The 23115-nt window shown below is 53.1% G+C and overlaps 1 protein-coding gene across 5 annotated transcripts in view; it reads right to left on the bottom strand.

Moving 5' to 3' along the window:
- MYOCD (myocardin) overlaps nt 1-23115 on the bottom strand; it is a 119647-nt gene that overhangs the window by 4217 nt on the left and 92315 nt on the right. For 2 of the 5 annotated variants that reach the window (XM_064466931.1, XM_064466932.1), the window contains exons 3-11: nt 18214-18269; nt 13569-13644; nt 11159-11320; nt 7162-7337; nt 6454-6579; nt 5652-5932; nt 5136-5289; nt 2984-3937; nt 52-165 (exon numbers count right to left, since the gene is read on the bottom strand). In XM_064466931.1, the coding sequence (XP_064323001.1) occupies nt 52-165; nt 2984-3937; nt 5136-5289; nt 5652-5932; nt 6454-6579; nt 7162-7337; nt 11159-11320; nt 13569-13644; nt 18214-18269 (2099 nt within the window). Of the gene's footprint in view, nt 1-51; nt 166-2983; nt 3938-5135; nt 5290-5651; nt 5933-6453; nt 6580-7161; nt 7338-7682; nt 7869-11158; nt 11321-13568; nt 13645-18213; nt 18270-23115 lie in introns of those variants that run through there. The other 3 variants (XM_064466934.1, XM_064466933.1, XM_064466935.1) reach the window with 2 other exon arrangements.

Below are 23115 nucleotides of genomic sequence, written 5' to 3'. Positions count from 1 at the left end.
GAACACCCTGCGCAGCCCTAGCACTATAGAAAGTAAAAACCATGCAGTTACCTGCTTTACTGCATCCTCATAGGGTGGAGGCTGCTTTACCTCTGAGAGGGCTGGGCTTGACTTACAAAAAGTTGGGGATGGAATAGAAAACTTTTGACCTGCCTGCGTAGCCATCTGCATGGGGGAAATACAGGGAAACGGAGTCAATGCACAGGGAGGCATGGCGGGAGGCCCAGCCCTCTTTCACCCCGTTGAAGCCAGAGTGGTGGCAGGGAAACTAAAGATTTTGCAGAGCAAATCATCTCAAAATGCCTGGTTTATGGGCAGGAGAGGGAGGTAAATCAGCTCCATCAGCCTAGCTGTGAGACGCAGGGCCAGGCTGACCTCCAGTTGCTGCCAGAGCACAGGCGTGATTCTGCAGAGCAACGGGGAGAGAGAAATGGGCTGCTGGCGGTCAGCTGCACCCAGCCAGTGATGCAGCTCTTCCCTGCTTGCCAGCTGCCTCCCAGCCGCTCCGCTGGGAGCCGTCTCCGTCACCACCTGTACAAGGGCATCTCACAGAGCCCAGGCCAGGGAAGACCACTTAAAAGAGTCACTGCCAGGTCAGCACCTAGGCTTTCCCTGTGCCAAACACCTGCATACCAGTGCCAGCTTTTTACCAATCGTCCCTTCCAGGAGGGACCTCATCTGAAGGTCCAGTGCCTGCTGTCCCCATCCCCTCCAGTCCCTTGTGTGCCTTTCCGTGCTGCCTGGCTGCGGCTGCCTCACCCCATGAGAGCCAGTGCCAAGGGATGCAGCATGGCCCTGGCAGGTGGATTGGGCCCAGAAGCGAATCAGGGGCAGCGGTGAGGCTGCTTGGCCTGGCTGCACACATCCTGGCCACCTCTCTGTGGAGAGTGGCTGGGAGGAACAATATGCCTGGCTTCTGGGAGACAGCACTACAATGCTGGGTACAGAGAGGGAGCTGTTGCTGAAAAGGGACCGTCACCCCTGGGGGCCCCTTTCAGGCAGCAGAGGAATGCCCGGGATGGGTGGTGATGCAGCCAGGATGAGCTGCAGGACACCATGGGGTCATCCCCTCCATATGCCCCTTGTGCCCAGGCAGTGTGGAAGGAGCTGGAGATGCACCTGAGGCATCGCCGCTCCCTGCTGATGCTCGCTGACCACTGCTCAGTCGTCCAGAGCATTCCAGCTGCCTCTTGGAGTACTGCCCCACAGCACTGTGTCCCACCGTCTATTGTACTCACAGCTCTGCCACACCGCCCAGCTCACCTCTACAGCTCTGTGCCCTACCGCTGAGGTCACCCACTGCATCCCCTGCTCTCTGCCCCACCGCCCCGGTTACCCACAGCACAGCACTGCTCCCCGTTGCCCATTTCACCCCAGCAGCAAGCCCCACTGCCTACCTCGTCCTGACAGCACCGCGCTCCCCGGGCCATCCCACTGGCTGCTCTCTGTCTCTCTGTCCTTCCCACCCTAAACTGCTCCCCATTGCCCGCCTCACTGGCAGCGCTCTGTGCCGACTGCCCGTTACCTATCTCACCGTCCTCTGAATGGCTTCGCGGAAGCTCTGCATCCCCCCTTCCGCCGCCTCGCAGCACTGCACCCCACAGCCCCGCTCCTGCTGCACGCTGCTCGGTGTGCTAACTGCGGGAATGCGACTCGAGAGCTGCTCTGCAAGCGCTGGGTGCTTCGCAACAGCCGCTGCGCTGCTGTGCGGCCGCTGTGTGCGCAGGGTGCGCTTGCTGGACACCTTCCCCGAATGCCGTGCCATGCCTTGCACCGCTCTGTGTGTGCTTTACAGGCTGTATGGCAGGTGTTGCTGCTGCCTGGGGAACCCTGGTAGGGTGCTGGGATGAATTGGGGCTGCACTCAGCAGCACCTTGTGCTGCTTTGGTGTGTTGGCAGCGTGTGCCCCACTCTAAACTTCTGTACCTGTCCAGAAGGCTGAGTGAGGAGTGGTGGATGCTGAAGGGACAACCTCCTGCTGTGCTGGTTGCCTGGTGGGGAGGCACAAGCTCCATCTGACTGCAGACCCCACTTCCAAGCCCTGCTCTATCTTCCCAAGAAAAGGTTTTGCATATGACTGGGATAACAGCTCTCCTTCCATCCAGTGGTCAAAATCCCTCACGCACTGCTAGGAGCCGCAATAGCTCAGCAAGATGCTGGAAAGCCCTGCAACACTGCCCTGGGGCTCTCCCAGGGGTGCAGGAATCTGTGCCAGGGCTCTCCCAGGGGCTGAGGGATCTGTGCCGGTGCTTCCCTGCTGTAGACAGAGCTTTGCCAGGGCTCCCTGGGGCAGGGGGAGCTGTGCCAGGGCTTCCCCAGGGTGGAGGGAGCCGTGCCAGGGCTCCATGGGGCAAGGGGAGCTGTGCCAGGACTCCCCCAGGGGTACAGCTGTGCCAGAGCCTCCCCCTGAGGGGAGAAACAGCTGAGTTAGGGCTCTTTTAGGGCAGGAGAAGCTGTTCCAATGCTCCCCCAGGGCAGAGGGAGCTGTGCCAGGACTCCTCCAGGGTCAGAGGGAGCTGTGCCAGTGCTTAACCAGGGGCAGAGGATGCTGTGCCAAGACTCTCCGAGCACACAGGGAGCTTTGCCAGTGCTCACCCAGGGGCAGAGAATGCTGTGCTGGGGTCCCCTGGGGAAGAGGGGAGCTGTGCCAGAACTCCCCCCGGGCAGAAGGAGCTGTGCTAGGGCTCCATGGGGCATGGGAGCTGTGCTGTGACCCCCCACGGCAATTGGGTGTGGTGGCAGCAGGGCTCCCCAGGAGACACCCTGCAAAGGACCCTGCGGTGCCACCAACTTCCAACCCATTGTCCACCTGGGCTACTCTATGCCTTTCCAGGCAGCCCTACGTGCTGCCGCTGGGTACCCACCCTGGGTGCCAGCAGTCCTGGTCTGATGGGAGAGGACTCAAACTGGGATGTTTGCCTGACTGTCCGCAGACACCAGCGCATCCACCACTGCGATGTCATCTGGGGTGCTCTCCACTTACCGATGCCGGGCGAAGGCAACTGTTGGTCTGCGGGGACCCGCTGCGCCCTTCTGCCTGTGAGCCAGGGGACACCGAGAGGAGATAGTGGCTGTTGGGGGACGGCGGCAGGCTGATGTGCTGGGGGCTCTTTGCAGCCCTGAGTGGAGAGTGCTGGGGGGAGCACTGCGGGCTCAGGAATGTCGAGGAGGTGATGGTGCTTTGCCCTGCAGGCTCCAAGCAGTGGCTATTTACAATGTGAGGCAGCTGCGGCACCCCACAGTTACTTAACTTATCCGAGCTGCTGGCTTGGCCTTTCAAGGCAGTTTGTTTGGATGCAAATGGACAGCTGGACACTGTGTTTTCTTGCTTGATGGGGACACCAAAGAAATGCTGAGTGGGCTGCTGCTTCTCCTCAAGGCCATTGCTTCTCTTACGCTTCTGGAGCTGCATCCGTAGCTCTTCCACCTGCCTCTGCTCTTGCTGCAGCTTCCACGTCAGTTCATTGATGACCTTCTGCTTCTCCACCAGCATCTTGTCTTTCTCTGTGTCGATCCCTTCCAGCTCCAGCTGGATGCTCCCTCCATTCATGCTGCTCATGAGGCTTTCTTCGGCACTGCCATGGACAGGAGATGGCTGGAGACCGAACTGTGGAGAAGCCATGGGCCCCTCATTGAATGTGTCTGGCAAAGAGCCGCTCACAGAGAGGTCGGAGGAGGCTGGAGAGATGGGTGGGGTGGAGCTGGTGCTGCCAAAGTGATAGAAGCCATTTGATAACATGTTGGTGGAGGACTGCGACGGGTAACTCGACAGGGTGCTTGTTGGAGTGACTGGGAAGGTAACGGTGGTGATCTCACTGAAGTTTGGCACCGTGCTGCTGCCGCACTCCTGGAAGGGCCGCAGCCGCTCCATCAGTGCTGTTTTGGTACCTGACACAGGCAGGCCTCGTATTCGGAGCTGCTGTCGCAGTTCTGACACCTAGAGATAAAGTCACCAACAGTCAGTCCTAATGCCAAATAAGCCCTTTAGAAACCCAACATTTCTAACAAGGAGTGTCAGATCACAGGCCCCCAGCTTCCTGCTGTAAAGCCCTGACCCCCCCAGGTGCTCACTGTCTCACCTGCAGTCATCAGAGTCGCCATGCACAGCCCTGACCACTGCACGTCCTGCAGGACCTTGACCCCTCCTAACAGGAGAACCTTCCTTCTTCTTCCAGGAGCTGTGACTGCACTCCATGAACCAGCAGTGCTCCTTGGGCCACAGAAGTAACCCGAGATTCCCTTCCTAGCAGTAGGTTTCTACATGAGCAGAGGCCTTTCACACAGACCAGGAACTAGCTGATGGCATCCTTTAACTCAGAGAATGTGACCACGTACCTTGGAGCCAGGTGCTCCGTGTTCAGGTATCTGCACACAGTTCAGGCACCTGAACTGGGGCATTGCTAGGGCCAAACTCCTGTTATTTCTACCTCATCTTATTCCTTTCACTAATAATGAGGGACCCCCACGTCTCTGCTCCTGAAAGGACTTGGCCTGCCCCATGGCTGAGGCTCCATTAGCAAACTATAACAGAACCATCAATGTGAGTGATTGCCTTATGCCCTGCCTGTCCTGCCTACATGAGAGATTTAGGTACTGTTCAAAGCAGCGCTCGTAGCTGCAGACTCCAGGAGGCACCTGCTTGTGCAGAGAGCTGCCCTGGCCTGGCTGCAATGACCACTGAAAGCTCAGTCACCAAGTGGAGGCCGTGCTGACCTCCCAGCTCCTGGCTGGCCTTCTAGCAGCATCTGTGATGTCCACCATAAATCCACAGAAGGTATGAGCCGTGAGCTGCAGGAACAGCAGCACAGCTCATCCTTTAGTCCTCGTCCTGATGGCCTGGCCTGCAGCCATCCCAAGTTACACCCAAGGTTTGCTGATGCATGCCCTGGAGCAATGCACCCACGTGCCACTGGCAGAGCAGCAAACCTATGTTTTCTGTTACTGTCGCGGTGACCAGTTCCTGACCCAGCGTGACGGACTCCTGGGTTTGCTCACAGCATGGTGGTTCTGGTTTGCTGAGCCGTAACACGTGGTCGCTCCCAGCCAGCTCGGCCCAGGGCACCACGCTGCACACTTCACGGGTAGCAAAGCACATTTAGGCTATGAGATTCTGCTCCTGCAGTGTTTGCACTCACTTTCAGATCATCCAGGTTAGACGGCAGAGGGCCTGGCTTGATAGATGAGATACAAGTCTGGCCTGAAAAGGTGGTTTTCACAGGAGAAAGTGGGGTGTTGTTGACAGAAGTTGATGAAGAATTTGAACTTTTGACCATTTGCTCATTGGATTGTCTGAAATAACAAAGGAGATTTGGGGTAACTTGTCTGCCCTCCCCGGGGTCTCTGTGCCCAGCGTACCATGCCCCTGCTCCTTTGGGGTTGCCTTCTCCTGTATGAGACCTGAAGGACCACCAACCCCAAGGAAAACCAAGTGAGGCTGTAAGGAGATTGCTGGTGACCCACCAGCAGGACACAGGTGCCCCAGCCAGTGCACAAAGCCAGCACAGCTTTGCAGGAGGCTGTGCTCTGTTCCCGACCTTTTATGTTTCACTTGCATGCATCTATCCCCCTTGCACCAGCACATGTTGGGTATGGGAGGGGAAAGCTTGGGGGGAGACAGAGTTAAACCCTGCTCTTGGTTCATTGCCACTTACTTTAGCTGGCCTTGGTGCATCCCTGGGTAGCTGAAGTGCTGCTGCTGCTGCTGCTGCTGCTGCTGCTGCTGCTGCTGCTGCTGCTGCTGGCTGAGGATCTGGAGCTGCAGAAAGAGCTGCTGCTGCTGGAGGAGTCTGGCATACGCAGAGTCCATGGGTGGTGGGGACTTCTCTGCCTTCTGATCCGGAGGGATGTACTGGTGGTATTTCAGCTTCTTTACCTTGGGCTTGGTGTCCTTGGGCTTTTTGTGACGGTTCTTGCTATCACTGGATGATTTGGACTGTTGGCCCAAGAAGGAAAGGAATTAGGTGGGAGAAGAGCTCCTGCCATACCGGTGAGAACGCAGAGGCCTGGGGCAGAGAGAGGGCAGCTCCTGCCGGCCCCGTGGCGCTCCAGCTCGGGGAGCTGCTGGCCCTGCTTGTGGGGGACTCCCTCAGGGCCATGCCTCATCTCAGCTGTGCATGGAGAGCACAGGAGATGGACGATGACCCCTCTTGCCTGGAAGGTATTTCAGTGTTGCCTGGTATCTCCTTCTGCTCCTAGCCCCAGGGGACGTTGCCGTGCAGGACCTGAGCAATCACCCCTGGCAGGGTGCAGTACGATACTTTATACCATTACAAAATGAGTCAAACTGCAGTTTTTGACAACACAGTTTGTCTCCCTGCATTGTTCCAAGCCCTAAGGCCAAGCTCCCCAGACCTCCCACACATGTGCGGTGCAGCACGTGGGCACTTCAGGCGTGATGCAGCCAGGAGCCGCGGGCTCGCTCCCTCCTGGGGAGCCCGGAGGTGCAGGCGTTACCTTCACGGCAGAGGGCACGGGCAGGGGTGGGCTCTCCTGCCCCGCTGCCTGCTTGGGGCTGTCGCACTGGCCCCCCTGCCCTGAGGCCGGGTCCGGCGCCTGGCCATCAGCGTCCTGGGGGTGATCCTGCGAGGGAGCAATGGGAGAGGGGGTGTGGGCGGGTGCCAGGGGCTGGCCATCCCGAGTGGCCTTTGCTCGCGACGGACACCCGCTGCCCTGTTCCCCCTGCCCCTAGTTGCCCCAGCCCCCAGTCTATCCTAGGTGCCTCAGCCCATCTCAGTCCCCCCATATCCATCCCAGCCCACTATCCCCACTTCTGGCCTGCCCCAGTCCCCCCAGTCGCTCCCACCCTAGCCCACTTCAGCTTACCCCATGCCTCCCACTCTCCCCAATCCTCAGCCTAGGCTAGTCTCCCCATTCCCTCCGAGTCTCAACAAGCCTAAGCCTAGGCTAGTCCCCCCAGTCCCTCCCAGCCTCCCCAGTCCCTCCCAGTCTCCCCAAGCCTCGGCTACTCCCTGAACCCTCCCGCCCCCCGCCCCCCCGTCCGCGCCCCGCGGCGCCCCGTCGCACACGCCCCGGCCCCGCCCCGCTGCTGCAGTTCCCGCTCCCGCCGGCAGGGGGCGGGCGGGTGGCGCAGCCCCGCGGGCCGGGCCCGCCGCCCCCCCCCGCCCCCGGCCCCCCTCGGGAGGAGGGGTGCCCGGGCCGTACCGGGGCCGCCCCGGCGGGGGCGGTGGGGGCCGGCTCCGGGGCCTTGGTGCCGGCCGCCGACTCGGCGGAGCCCGGGGAGTCCTCGCTCCGCGCCTGCTCCGGGGACAGCCCGTCGTTGCTGCTGTCCTCCTCGAAGGCGAAGGCGTCGGCCGCCTTGGGGAAGCCGCCCTGGGAGCCTGCCAGGGGAGACGGGGGGGGGGGGGTCGGCGTGGCCGGGCTGGCACCTCGGGGGGCTCGGCGCCCTGCTCCCGCCCGCGGCCCTGCGCGGGGGCTGCCCCCGGCGGTGCCCCGCGGCCCGGGGGTGGGCGAGGGGGTGGCATCCGCGCCCGCCTGCGCCGCGGACCGAGCCGCTCGGGAGGGACAGGGGGCCCCCGAAAAGCCCGGGGGGGGGGGGGGGGGGAGGGGGGCTGGCGCCGGAGCGGCTCGGCCATCCTGCCCCGCCATGGGGCTGCTGTGGGGAGAGGGGCTTTAGGGTCGGCTCCCCATCACCAGAGCGTCCCCACCCCAAGCCCATGCCGCACCTGGGACCCGGTGCTCAGCGGGGGAACCGAGGATGAAATCCACCCGGAGGGGACCCATCTGTTCGTGGCAGGAGAGCCAGCACGTGTGGACCTGGCTGCCGCTGAACAGGGGCTTCCAGACCCTGTCTCTGTCCATAAGCGTCACCCACACGCTACGCTTCAAACCACTGCCATTGCCTCCTGACCGCCCCAGACATCGCCTGTCCCCCTGCAGAGCTCCCCGCACGCTATCTCCTAGTCAGATGGGCAGGAGCTCTTGAGCCCCGGCTTTTGCTGATAAATAAAGTGCCGAAAAAGAAAAGGTCTCGTGTGAGCCTCGGGAGGGCTGCAGGTGGGGGTAGAGGGAGAAGCAGCGCAGCGACACTCGTAATCTCCTCGTGCTCGCGTCTGGCGTTTGTCAGGCGGCTTGGCACGCCGATAGCGAGGTGACAAACGGGGAAATAGGAAGGGCCCGGGGACAAGCTTCCACCTGTCCCTGCCGCCGGCCTAGCAATGTGCGCCTTCTCATTGACACACACCCTCCTGCTCTGACCCCTGCCCTATCTGAGAGATAAGGGTTATCTCTGCTTGCTCCAGCTCGGGGTGCCGGGGTGGGCGAGGAAGCGGGGAGCCCTGGCTCCCTGCCCCAAGCTGCTGCCCGGCCACCAGATGGGGTGGGGATATGAGAGCAACCGCATCTCACAGAGAGCCTCTCCTCCCTGCTCACAGGGCAAGGGGTCCTCCTGTGTCCCTGGGTATAGGCCATATCCCTGCTCTGTCGGAGGCAGCACCCAAACTGGGGCTCCCCTGGGGAACCGCGACGCTGCGTGGTCTGCTGCCTGGGCTGGGCGGGAGCTGCTCCCCATGCCTGCAGGCAAGCGCGGGCATCCTCTCTCCGCAAAACTGACACCAAGTGAGGGGGGTGACGGGACTTGTGGATCTGCAAGACTCCCCCTGGGCTGGCATCTAATAAGCATGTGTTGAGAAATAGTGCCAAAGCCGGGAGCCCGAGGGACCTTCAGGACACAGCGGCAGCCCAGAGCACGACAGGAATGTGCTGCATCCTGCTGCTTGATACCGGGGGCTTGCGCCGGGTGGGGAATGCTGCCCTTATCTGTCCTGCTCTCGCCCAGCCCAGGGTTGACAGTATTGTTTCACGATCCCATGTCTCTGCTGTAATCTCAGGCAGAATGGTGTTTGCTTGGGGCTGTTTCTAAGGCACTGGGTATTGTCCTCTCAAGCATATTGGACAAAGTGATGACAAGGACCTGGTAAAAAAAGGTTCTTATATCACTGCTCAGCTATGTAGGGCACTGGTGGCCTCCTGTCACTGGGACATTAGGGCTTTCGGTTGGAGTCTGGCACTTTCTGCTCACCCTGCCGGAGGTGATTAGAGGAACACGTCAGCTGAACTTTCCACTGTATAAACAGTTGAGATTCCAAGGTTAAAGTAAAATGATTTTAAACCCTGTCATCTTTCTGGTATTACAAAAACAAAAGACTTAACGGTCAGAAGTGCCAGTGCTCATCTCTGCTCTGTATTCAGCCCTTTGCCCCAAACTGTGATCACCACAAGGTGCCTCTGACTCAGAAAATAAGCTTAGGGATCCTTCAGCCCAGGGCTTTCTTCTGCAGAAACCTGAGGACTGGGATTGTGTTCCTTGGTGCAGGTGCACCTCCTCGTGGCACCCAACAGTACCAAGTAACTCCATGTCTGACCCTAATGTGCCATGTGTTTCACCCTAAATGGGATAAAACTGGCTTACAGGACACATTTTTTTCCCCAGCAATGTGGTAGAAGGGCACTGTGAAAGGGAGAAATTTAAAATCAAGCAAATAATTTTAAGCCAGATATTTTGTTTTTAACAATTTTGCCCTGTAAATCTCTGTTTACCACAAGTTCCTGACAAGGCAGCTGGAGAGAAACTCAGTTCAAACACTAGGCACACTTGCCCAGCCTCCAAGCCTCAGCTCCAGTGGATAAAGTCATGCTCAAACCGCCTTGAATGTTTATAAAGGGGGGAATTTTTTAATCTTTTTTTTTTTTTTTCCACTCTTTTCTCGTTTGATAAGCAGCTGGGGAGATTTTACTTGAACTCTCATTAAAGATTCCTCTTCAGGCAGAGTCCTGGAACATTTCACCTTCAAAGGCAAGATCTGTGAAATGCTGGAAATGGAGCAGCGCACGGAGCAGCCTGGAGAAGCCGCTGGATGAACACTGCGTGCACTTCACAGTGGGAAAACCAAGAGCGGGAACAACTGCAGGGCAGGACGGAGCGGTATCTGAGCCTGGAATATTTCATGTCATATATGCTGGTTTCTGAGATGAAATGAGAGTCATAGTGCTTCCTGTTTCAATTCTCAGTTTTTGTATTACTCATTCAAAGACTCCTCCAGTCCCAGAGCCCTGCCACTGTCCCCGGCTTGCTCTGAGCCCCAAAACAGGCACTTAACATGGGATTATGCCCGTGGAAATAACCCATGACTTGAGGAACCAGGAGCAACAGAACACGCAGTTCCCAGGGGACAGAGCATCTCTCAGTGCCTCACTTGAGACACGAGGACCAATTTGGATGTGTGGAGATGGCCCCAGGTTTCAAAAATGAGGGGTCGCTGCCCTTGACGCTGCAGAACCTGCTGGCTTTCCTGCTCCTTCCTCTTCTTTTGGACCTCCCTGTCCTGGCACTGGGGCCTGAGTCAAAATCTGAGTCACCTTTTTGCTTTGTGTCAGCTCCTGCACCAGCGTCTCTGCAGCAGCGTGGGGGAAATAATTGTGGAGGATTCTGCCTCCCTCCTCCTGCTGCGGGGTAGGTGATGAAGGAAAACCGAGCTTAGGCATAAGGCAAGCACTGGGCACTGGTAGGTAGGCATGTACTCTGCTTTGGGGTGCAGGCTGCTCCTCGTATTCCCCAGCAGTCTAGCACCCCGGGGATGCTTTCCCACCGCAGCAATGCAGAGCCCTACTCTGTTGGGCCTTGCATACCACTGGCGTCACTGGGAAAGAGAAAGAACAGCAGCCTTGCTGAACTCGGACCACTTCACCCCCACCTACTGGGATGTAAAAGCTTGGCATGGCACAAGTGGAAGAACCCACGCTGGCCTCACAACCACACGTGTGGACCCAGGTCCTCTCCCATGTGAGGGAGGAAGGAATGCCCTCTCTCCAGCAGTATCATTTACAAAGTCGAAGCCTTGAGGAGGGAAGGGGTTTAAGAAAGGGGGTCCTTTCTGAGGAGACATGGCTGAGCAATTGTGCATGTTTCCATGGTCATTGCTCTAAGAAGATGAGAGCTGTCTTTTCATAGGTCTGGGTAAGATAGCACAGGCTGTGCTGGCCTGGGTTGCTTATTGTGAAAATAATAAGATTTAAGCAATAAATGCAGCTTTTAAGTCCAAGTCGGTCACTTCCTGCAGTTGCTGCAGTACATCCTTGTAACCTTGCCAGCCCCTGCCCTGTGCCATGCACACAACACAACATGCACGTTCATTTCCACTACCTTTTATGGCCTCTTTCACAGCTGAGTCAACAGGAATAATGTTCTTCTCCACCAGCTCCAAAGGACCCGGCCTGAGAGCAATCTTTTCATTGAGATCATCTGCCAGTCGAGCTCTTTTTAGCTTCATTTGAGTAGACTGAATGGACCCCTCTGCAGCTGAGTCTAAAAGGCCAAATGGAAGGCATCAGTTCAGGACCTGGGGCATCTGTAAGCACAGTGCTCAGCAAGAACGTGCTTCCCCTTCAGCACAGCCTTTCTGGGCTGTAGCCAAGACCTAAGCATGGCTCAGTGCACTGGAGGAGCTGCTCGGAGGCAGGATGCTGGACTAGATGGGGCTGGTGGGGTTTGGGACATGGGGCCTCCTCTGTGACTTTAGTCCAGCTTCTCCATTCCCAAGCAAGAGTCTCTGTCTACTAGCCTAGGCTTGCAAACGCAGCCTGCAGCTGGAGCATCCTCCCCAACACCCAGGAAAGATCTGCAGCAGAAACTTCATTAACAACCTGCAGCTAACATAAGGTCCAAAGCGGACTCCAGCTCCTGCCTGCCAGGATTCCATCGGCCCTTGTGGGCTAATGCAGATGGATCCCTACTTCTGGGGAACAGCCGGAGAAAAGAACCATTAACAGTGTTTGACAACTGGAGAAAATGGCTTACACTGGAAGATCAAAAGCTGAGTCTCTGGGAATGGACATTTGGAGGTGGTGTGAATACAGTGCTCCAGGCCTTCAGGGGAAATACGAGCCAGAGAGGAGCATAACAAAGGCAATGAGATCTGGAAGCCACAACCCTACCAAACCCAGCTGAGAAGTCCCCAGTTATTGAGTAGGGACAGAAGAGTAGCCAATTAAACAGAAAGATTTCCTGAACAAAGGTGATTTGGCTCCTCTGGTGACACGGACATGAGCAGTGAGGGAGTGGGATTCTAAACTATACTATGTTGATACCCTCGGGGGTCTAAAGTAAGAAAGGCTGCATCTAGGTTGTGCTGTCTTCAAAGACTGGATGCTCTTCTAGAAGAGATACTGTAGGTAACACAAGATACAGTGCTTGATACCAGGGATGGTCATGAGAGCTGTTCTAGGGTCACTTCTGGCCTCAGACCCTATAGGGCAGTGAACACACATGAGCTCCATGAGAAGGTGTGTCTGTAAGGCATTTAGATGATGCAAAGTGTCTCAGTTGGCCGATTCCTATCACCCCTAGGTCCTGCTATGAACCAAATGGACACATAAGTCCATGATATGCCAGGGCACACCTCCATGAAATGCAGGGCACAATGGGCAGAAGTGTGAGCAGAGGCTCCAGACAAGAGGTGTGTGTGGGGCAGCGCAGCCAGCTGCTCAATACCCGTCCAGGCACTCTCTGCTCCACCGCTCCTCTGACTGGGCTGTCTGTCCCTGTCCCTGCCCAGTGACTGCAGCTGCCTCCACATCTGGTTTACAGCTCCTGGCCCCCAACTCCAATCCGTATTGCTTCTATTTTTTAACCTAACGGAAAGACATTTTCCACCTGTATAAAAAGCAATGGTGCTAGCTCATTTCAGGGATGGAGACCCAAGGGAAAAGCAAGGCAGTGCCAGTGATCCGGCATGGGCCCCGGCTCAGCCCTCCTGCGTGCCAGAGGGAAACGCAGTACAGACTTCATCCGTGCTGAGAGCAGAGGCCAGCATTTACAGTTGCCAGAGTGATCTGCTTCTTCCAGGTGACTGACAGGGCTCAAAGGAAGAGGCTGCACATCCCCCTGTCTCTAAGGAGCTCATTATCTCTGGAGATTAGGAGGAACACCGCGGAGTTCTGCTGCCCGTAATGGGATTCAGCAGAGCTGTGCTAGCCCTCTGGTTGGGAGGGGACACCAGGATGGGAGAGGGGGGAGCTGCTGTGGCTCACAGACTGATAGCAGGGCTCACCCTTTCCATACAGCTGTGCATGGGTCATTGGCTGCATCACCATGAATTGTCACACAGAATATCCAGAATTATGGCAAAACAAATGCTGTCCAGCTTTGGGAGGGTATTGCAACCCCCTGCTGCAGGGGTTTCATCTCCCTGGACAACAAATGCCCTGGGTATGCTTTTCATGAGGATTAGACATCAGCACCTCTGTCTAACAGCTGTTCTCTACCCCGCAGTCCTCTAGAGCATCTTATACCAGTCCCTGCCAGAGATGAGACAAAGATTAGATGGCCTTGGCTCTGCTTCTGTCAGGGAATAAATGTGTGTCCTGGCTCCTGAAGGCCAGGTCTGGACTGAATTTCATACAACGTGTGTCCCATTTGAGTCTGCCTCTCATGAGCAGCTGGACAAAGATAATCATGATGAGAGTTTGGAAGGGAACCCACATGGGGCAGGACAGACATGAGTCACAAGGCAGGAGACACAAGGAGTAAGTGGGAGAAGCTCAGGCAGTCTTACCTTGTAAAATGTGCATATTGACCAGGTCTGATCGCTCAGGCCTGCTTCTGATCTTGTGCTTGAGATAATCTTCAGTCTGCAGAACACAAATGCAGAGAGTTACCTGGCTAGAGCAGCAATAAGGTACAGAGAGCATCTGCCCCTGTGCCATTCTCATGGTTCTTTTGGATTTATTACAAGCTGGGTTGAATGACCTCCTAAATGACATTTTTTTTTTCACCCAGACACTAGCTTGTTCTTGGGCAGAAGCTCTTCAGAAAGGGAACAATGTGCATGGAACTGCTGACCTTTTGCTATACTGACTTCTAAGCTGTCTTCTTTCCAGTTTCCCTTGGGCTTCTGATGCCTGAAGTATTATGAGAGCTCATAGGAAGGATGAGATCTATTCACTGGGAGTGGTGGTTCTGCTCCTAGCTTAGCATACCGTGTCATCTTTGAGAGCTGCACCAAGGCAGCTCCAGAGCATACTCTTGGTAATAGCTTCTGTGGGAAGCCTGGCACTCTGGGGTGAGATATAAGGCTCAGCAGGTCATGAGGATACCCGGACTCTTTACCCAGGCCAGCCAGGAGGCTTAGTCTTCCTGCAGTCCTGCAGCTCCTTGTGCTCTGTGGTTCCTCATCCCAGCTATGATGTGGGGTTGGGAAAATCCACTTTACAAATCACTGCAGCTGAGTTTGTGATAAACTTGGTCCTGGAGCTTTGTGCCAACTCTCTCATGGCTTTAGGAACAGAAAAGCATGCAGAGGTACAACGCCATCCTTTAAGGCCAAGGAAGTCAGTGTTGAGGGCAGATGACCTTGAGAATACAAATATAATCTTATCCCCTGGTGAAGAAAAGCTAGAGGACAACTTGGATTAATTTTTAGCTGTTTGCTAAGTTGAGATACAAGAAGAAATAGTACAAAAAATGTACATAGTTCAAAGAGGTTAAAATGTTAAGGATAAATATAAAAGAATAGTACAAGCAGCTGGAGCAAAACTGAAAAACCCGCAGTACAAAATGCACAGGATCATGAGAAAAAGATTTTATAAAGTCTTCTGTAGCCAGGACGAGGCAATGGAAAGTGCTGTCTGCATTCCATAAACAGGAGAAATAATTGTGCATACTGCTGAGATGGCTACAGGATTTAATGCCTTTTTAAATCACCCTCACTAAAAAGATAAATGGCTATTTATCAATCAGATGACTGAGCCAAGAACCTTCAGCAACAAAAGAGAAGGAACTCCAGTTTTCAGGTAGAGAACAGGTTGGAGTATACTCAGTTAAGTTAAATGTTCCCAAACAGTTTGAGACAGATACACAAGGCTAGAGTAAGAGCAACTATCTGAGGGTCTCCAAGAAACTGGGCAAGGGAGAGCATAATTCCTTGCTTTAGAAGAGATGGAGGGAAGAAAACCAGGAAATTATAAACCAGTCAGCAAGGTGATGGACCATGTAATCAACAATCTATATAAATGGATTTTGAAGATAGCAAGTAGGTGAGTAACAGCCAGGACATCAAGAACAAGCCACATCACACCAATGTAATTTCCTTCTGTGGAGAGATGACAGGTTTCTGTTACAGGAATAAACAAAGAATGTCATGTAGCTTGACTTTAAGCATATTTTGACATTATCTCACATGGCTTTCTTATATGCAAGCCAGAGAAATTTGATCTGGATAAGACTAACATAAAAATGTAGCATAACTGTGGGTCACCAGAGGAATTAGGAATGGCTCACAGTCTACACAGAAACAGGAGAATATATTAAATCCATGTTACACAGCAATTTTTCCTACTAGTCAATATATTCATTAATGCCTTGGATGACAGAAGACATACTCCTTAACTCTGAATTATTCAAGGCTAGTGGATTACAATGCAACATGATTTGGAGTAAATGAAGTAATCTGAAATATATTTGATACAATTTCAAGAAGGACATTTGGAAAGGACTGCATTCAGGTCACAGTTAACCACAGCTAAGCCAGTTGATTAAGCACAGGAGTGAATGAAGACTTAATCCACCAGAGATGTCTCTGTAGTGGTCACTGGGCAGTGGCCTTAGGCAGAAATTAGTTACTCCATAAATAGAGAAAAAAATATAAAGGGCTCTGGAGAACCTAGTGATCAGCATCTGAACCACAACCCCAGACCAGCAGGGATGACAGGAGACACAGCAAAGGATGTCAGATGGGCATTAGGAACAGCAAGGCCCCGTTCTGTGCCCTGCACCTGAAAGGGTCTGTGGGAAGCATCTGAACGACAGCTACAGAAATCGTTACTGAGCCAGAGATAAATGAGGAGGGGCTGAAGGGAGGGGAGGACAGTCAGTCCTCAGGTGAGATGGCTATAGGGAAACAGGATGTAAAATACTTTAAAAAGTGCTACAAGAAAAAAGATAAATGGTTCTGCATGCACATGCATATAGGCGAAAAAGTAATGGGCTTAAACTTCAACAGAACAGTTTGGGTTGAGAATCAGGGGGCTCTTGCCGACAACACAGGTTAGAGAGCACTGCAGCAGGTTGCTGGAGGTGGGATGTCCGTAGGTGGTCACACATTCACCAGGAATGACCCGGATGGGGCTGTTCTGCTCTGGGGCAGAGGCACGACAGCTGTCCCCACAGTACCTCCCTGCCATGCTTGCTGGGCTTCTGGGGATAAGTGCTAAAGCCCTGCTCAGCCAGACTGCCTCAGGAAAGTCAGCCTGCTCTCTGTCCTCCAATCCAGCAATCTATTACAGGACATTGACTTCAAAGTCTGCTGCACTGGCCTCATGCCAGCGTCTAACATAGCCAGTGACATGTTTAAACAAATAATAGACATTTTATTTACTGAAGTCTTTACAATTCCTTACCCTTCCCCGCCCCCACCCCCCCTATTTTTCCCCAGCTTATTTTCACCAGCGCAATCCCTTGCTTGGACCACATGTAGGTCTGCCTGGTCCCCGTGCCAGGCCAGAGCAAGCTGGTGTCTGCACCTGAGTGCAGTTAAATTGACCTAACACATTTCCAGCTAACCCTCAGATCAGGTCCTGTCTTAGCCTAAGCTTGAATTGCTGTCCTACAGATGTGGCATTGCTTGTGCTGAACCCAGCATTCACACTGTGTTAGCCTGACTTTCTGCTGTGATTTCAGCTGCTTTTGACCTTCGCTGTTTATAAGCTGCATTTGTGTCACTGGGGTGCAAATGGTGGAGAAAGACTTCAGATGTGGGATTTTTTAGCATCAGCTGAAGCAGAAGAGCTTTCGAAACACATGAAAGCAGTTATTGTTATCTGCTTTCTGTTTGCAGAACATGAGTTTGGAGGAATATCAACTAAACAACAAATGCCATTGACTAATTATCTGGAAACAGCCGCTGCTCTTTCCCTGTCACAGCTCTAAGCAGGGCATCCTTGCAAAGGATTATGTTTGTTATGGGCTCTGCTCATTAGTGTCTTTGCTCTAAAAATGCATGCAGTTTGGGATAGACTAGACCATCCTTCCCTTTTCCCCAGGCAACTAGCCAGTGAAAGCTTTTGAAGAGAAAGACAAAGAGACACAAATGTATACTTAAACTGTAAAATATGTGACACTTCAAGGATACTTTGTGTTGCTTGAAATTCTGTAAGCATACTAATTTTTCAGAGTCATATTGTGTTTCTTATGCTAGCCATTTATTACTGCAAGAGACTTGGGGCAAGTAATTTAGAGTGTGTTTAAGTTCAGAAGAGCACTTCTCCATATTTCACAATCATTCTTCCTTGCAAAGGCCCTTTTCCATGTGAGCGCGAGCACGTTTTGTAGATTAATGGAACAAACTCTTGTGTTCAAGCAAAACCTGCATGACTGATCATTCCCTTTTTCATGGACATCCCTCCAGCTTGTCAAGGCTGGATGGTGGGCGCTTAGAAAACCAGTGTGATTTCCCAAAAAGTGATTGCATCACAGAGTTTTGATGTGTTCTGGAAATGGGTACTTATCTTATCTCTGCCTTCCGCAATATTTAGGGAAGCCTGAGTGCAGTTAGATAATGGGGCCGGTGGGAGCCTAGCCCACTTAGCTCCTTGGACGCTGTGTGTCTAATGGCCAAGCTGCGCTGCCGAGCTAAAAGCCAGGCTCCTGCCTGATGACAAGTGTGAGCTGCCTGGGGACTTGCCCCAGGTGACAAGGGGCATCTGCATTCCTCCTGCACACTTGCTAAATAGGTTCCCTCAGTCTTTGCTGCTGGCCCTGCTCTAACCCCGCTGACTTGAGCAGGGGTGGAGAGCAACCAGCACAGCCAGCAACGGGCTGTGGTCCTGGCCCGGAGAGGAAAACATTTCAGCTGGTTGGACATTTACTGGAAGGACTGCCAATGCCATGCTCAACTACGCCCTGCCCACAGTCTCTTGTAAAGCCCAGGGGCTGTTGTGAAACCCCATAGCTCAGGGCACAGATGGCCCCTCTGCCCATTTAAAACTTCCCTGCTTGGAGAAGGGTGCTCCAGAGCATTTGTGAACCCTGGTTTGGCCCCACCGTGACTGGAAGCAGGGGAAATGCCCTGACCCTCATCCTCAGCCACAGGGCTGGATGGAGGATGCCAGAGGAGGGGACAGTGGTGGAAGGTGCTTTCAAACCCCACAACTCATGCAAAGCGAGCCCACGTGTTCCCTCATTGGGATGGCTGCAGGAGTTACCTTGGCTCGCTCCAGACTTTTTCGCTGTTCATGGAATGCGGATGGGCTTTTCAGTGCTGCAACAGGAAAGAAAGAGGAGCAGTCAGCACAGGAGCGGAAGCAAGCAGCCACCAGGATATTCAGCAACAGCATTTTAATGAGTGCTATAAAAATAGCAACACAAACTAGCCGTTCTCTTTATTGCACTGACTAAAAATAACTCAGGAAAGCTCTGGGAAATCCCGTGCTCTCAGCCAGTCCATGGCAAAAGAGCGGGGGGGGCGGAGAGCACAGGGAGCGCAGGAGGCACACGGGCAGGGAAGGGGGTGCAGGCTTTGAAATGTAGTGCTCTGTGGGACACGTCAGAGATCAGATGTGGCTTTTCCCTGGAGTGCTTTTGGCAGGTCGTGGAAGGCACCGCAGCCCCAGGAGACTGATCTGGGAACAGCAACAACATGAGGGGGGACCTCACCTACAAGTAAAACCTGCAGGTGACTGAGCCTTGAGGCCAGCAGCAAAACTGAGAAGACTTGCCTCGCCCCTTGGGCTCATGTAAGTGCTGCCTCCAGTGAGGGCTTTTCAAGGCAAGGCCCCGGAGCTGTAGTACTTAAGTCCCTCTTCTCTCACTGCCTCCCCCTCCGTCCCTCACTGGACATTTGTCCTGCCCCCTGCCCACAAGCGCCTGTGTGACATGGGGCCTCCTGGGCAGGCAGCTGCTCGGCCGGGTACCAGGCAGCAGACCATGCCAGTGATCCCTGGCTCTTGGACCAGTGAACACCAGTCCCGTGGAGAAGTCTGTGTTGGAGTCATGGAGAACCTTGCACATCTCCTTGTTTACTCTGGTTCAGTAGAAATAGGAGCAGAATTTGCATGGTGAAGGGGTTAATATTTCTTGAACCTGAAAAAATTCTTTTCTGTCTGTGTAAGCAGGCAAAATTAACTGTTCCCATTGGGACAGGGAAGGGGAAAGTGTCCTGACCCACAAAAACAGTCTGCTACAACTCTTTCTTTGGCAACAGGAATTCCCTTTCCATCTTCTGAATGGGATTCAACAAGGACAAAACTATTTTCACACAGGACCTGTTATCCTCCATCGGTCTAGAGGAGGATGAAGAGAAGACTGGGGGACAGCCCGGAAATATATGGGGGCCCTTTGAATAGGCTTTAGTAGGCAACACCAGGGCAACCCCCATAACTTCCAGTGAATCACAGTAAAACACAGAAGGCACATTCCTGCTTCTAGCATTTGGAAAGCAGACATACAGGCAAGCTAGCGTTACCGTGCCATGCTCCAGTGAGCAGCCATGAGGACTTGTGACAGCTGGTTTAATCATAAGCAAAAAAAAACGGTGTGTACGAGAAAACGAAGTTAGCAAGAGAGATGACTTTTACAGCCCTGCTCACTGTGAAGTACTGAAGTTGGAAGTGTGCTCTGGGCATTGACCAAACGCTGTGCCATTAAAGAGGAAAATGTTGCAGAATTTAGTCATTTACCAAGATTTTTGGAGGAATTATGTGGATGCTGCAGCTTGTATTAGTCTGCAAAACAAATAAAGACATCGCTAGCACTGGTTATTCGACAACTTGTCAGGGGATGACATGTCAGCTTGAAATGGCTGAGGGTCTGGCAGCAATAGGGCAGAGTAGCTGTGCTTGGTGTTGGTAGTCTTGGGTCTATTGCCTCTAAGGTTTGAGTGAGAGGATGAGGCGGTGGCTGCATACAGCAAGAGGGTCTTTACTTCAAGCACAGCTATTTCTGCAGCCCATCACAGTAGGGGGAACCTTGCCTTGAGGAAGCCTTAATCCTGCAAGCTGCCTCCCCTTCCTTTTGGGCAAGCAGGGTCTGGCTGGGTCCAGGGCAAGTGCCTGTGCAGGGTTTGAAGAAGGGGTCCTAAAGCCTGCCCTTCTGCAAGTGACCCCACAGGGATGCTCTTGATTTAAAATGCTTTTGCTGGGTCTGTACCAGTTTCACTAGGACAATAAAACTGCATGTGGTGTTACATGAACTGGAAACTTCCTACCCAGTGAGGCTGAAGAATGGGGCAGGCTCCGCTCTCACCTGTACTCCTGTGCATCAGGAGTATGACTGTGCCTCAACGAAACTGGATCTCCCCTTGCTTTCAAAGGCTTCTCCAGACACAGAATCACAGGGCTGAAGGGACCCAGAGGTTTCTCTTGCCTACCATTCTGCGCCTGTCTTTATTTGCAGAGCCTTTTTCGGTAGTGTTGATTGTTTTGCCAGCCGGTTGTTCAGTTTGCAACCTGAAAACATCTGACAGTCAGAGTCCAGCTTTGAACCTGAAGTCTTGTGTGGTGCTACTGCCTTTTTTGCACCTGAGCATCCTCCTTTAGGCCGTTTCCTGCCTTCTCCAGTGGTGGGACCATCTGAAGGTTTCACATTTCTTAGAGGAGCATCCAAGGGAGTGTGAACAGAGCTCAGGTATGCAATTGCATGAATCTTTTCCAATCAAACCAAACTCAGACTGGGCTTTGGTAAGAACATCTGTCTCACTGCACTAGGCTCAGGTAACACTCATACTTCTCCTCGCAGTATTCTCTTGGGACACCAAAAACCAGCCAGCTTCTTAGGACTTGCTCCGATGTTTCACACTTACGGTGCTATAGGTGCACCTCAGCAGGCTCTGCATATAGTCATCAACCCCGCCTTCCTATAAGGTTTTCTATAAGCCCTCAAAGATTTTATCCAATGCTGTTCTGTTACCCTGACTTTCCATCACTTTTTCTGGTCTCTGTATAAAATGGATCAGTTAGAAAAACAAAGTATTTTTCTGTCCTGGGATTATATCAGCAGAAGATGTATGCAAAGTGTTGAAAACAATCTTTAAGGAAACTCTGATGTGCAATGTGGGATCAAGAGCATGTTCCAAGCCTGGTACCAAACCTGACTCTCACCATAGAGACAAGCAGTGTCTGTCTTCTCTCTCTGGAAGGGTTATTCTCAACCACTGTGGTTTACAACCATCTGGATTAATTTCTCGCCCTCCTGCAATGCACGTGAACTGAAATCCTGTCCCAGTGCATCTCCTAGAGCCCACCTCATCTGCTGGTCCTTGGAGGCAACAGGGCATGGGGAGCTATGGTTAAACAAAGGCTTGTTTTTCAGAAGGTACGACTGCACATGCCCAAACCATGGGGAAGCTGGCTGTGGCTCCCATGTATTAAATGCTAACATCTGACACTTCCTCCTGAGGTCAAATTCAGCAGTTAAAATCTGCATGTTTGTTTCTATAATGGCAAAAGCGCCTTTTCTTATATTGCTTTCAGTGAGTGTGCTCAAGCTTCTCAAAATGGTTGTCTTGGACAGAAACCAGACTGCAGAATTTCAGCCCAGAAGTTGGGACGGCAGAGAAGCTGTAGGTAACAGGAAAATACCCTTCAGCTGCCATCAAATAACTTGAGCCTAGCATGTGGTCTGCAATGTGTAAGGTTTTAAATGTTAGGTGCCATCTGTAAAAGCACAGCCTCATGCACTGGGCCCTGCAGAGCAGCGTCAGGGACGCAAACCTCTCACTTGGCACTGCCGCTCATACGCGGGGTGTCCTGCACCTTGTCTGAGTGTGCCCACTTTTACAGAGTGGACTTAGCAGTTCATGAGACTTTAGACATATTTCTGGCCACTGAATGTATTGCCACTGCTTGCAATGCTATCACAAATGTCATAATATTTTGCTTAAAGCTCCAGCTCCTAGAGTCCTGTGATTAAAATGCTTGCACTTTGGTGGCAGGCAGTATGAACTCTGAATGCTTAAAGAAATAAATAGAAAAATGAAAAGAACCTGCATTTATGAGTCTTAAAACCATGTGATCTTTTTGACAGTACTGATTTCTGTCATCTTGCTCAAGTTTTCTTAATGTATGATGTTGGCAATAGTGTACTGAAAAGGTGCCTGTTGCTGATTACCTTGCCATGGTCTTTCAGGGAGGCAGCTGCATGAGGAGGGCAGAGGGACAGGCAGGGTGCAGCAAGCAGTGCCAGAGCCATGCTCTTAGCGAGTTGTTGTTCTGCAGTTTAGACAAGAGCTGCATCACAGTCTTCGAGGTTAGCCAGAAGAGACGAAAGAGACACAGCCTTTGGAAAGTTGTGATCTTAGCTGTGAACTCAAGGGGCCTTTGATACGATAGAAAGGATAATCCACTACCTGGGTCCCAGATAATCAGAGAGTCATGCACATGGAGCCTGAGGCTAGGTCAGGATGGAGTTATCCATCGAGCAGGGCTGAGCTCCCAACATCATTTCTCCAGTGGTGCTACAGGTTTCATGATACACCTGCAGGTGCAGAAGGGGATCGTTTTTGTTCATTTACATTTTGGGCTTTAGCATCTGCCTTTCTGATGCTGAATGTTTACATGATAGTCCTGGCCTGGAGCTTGTCCTTCAGGCTTGAACACCATGTTGGCAAGGATGAATGCGGTCAGAGAATGAAAAACACAGACATCAGCAGTCATTTGGCAGGCTGCAGCAGACAGGCCCAGGTGTACATTGGCCTCAAGTGTACACTGACATTTTTGCCCTGTGGGTTCCTGGCTGGGCAGAGGCACAGATCTGGGTATGTCTCACTCGCCCAGGGGCTGCCTCTCGTGCTGGGGCCAAGGCAGTTACCCACTGCTTCCTTCTTCCACAGCCTCCTGGGATGAGCCCTCTTTACCTCTTTCACGTTCAGTGGGTCTGATCCTGCCACAGAGGTTCCTGACTTTTACAGGAGGACGTGAGATTCTCTGCTCTTGCCTACATACAGAGCTTTGTGAGTCTTCTGCTTGGAGTTGGATGTGCTTGTCCTGCTACAGTGACCTCTGGGACAGGGAGCTATGCAGCTGAACTCTAAGGTGGTGTAAGCTAAGCATCTCTCCTGACTTCAGTTTGAGCAGCGGCATTATAATCTGTGTGGCAAATGCTGGACACCA

Source organism: Phalacrocorax carbo, chromosome 16, assembly GCF_963921805.1.
Source record: "Phalacrocorax carbo chromosome 16, bPhaCar2.1, whole genome shotgun sequence".
Taxonomy (NCBI): Eukaryota; Metazoa; Chordata; class Aves; order Suliformes; family Phalacrocoracidae; genus Phalacrocorax; species Phalacrocorax carbo.
This window is presented reverse-complemented; position numbering and strand designations above follow the sequence as displayed.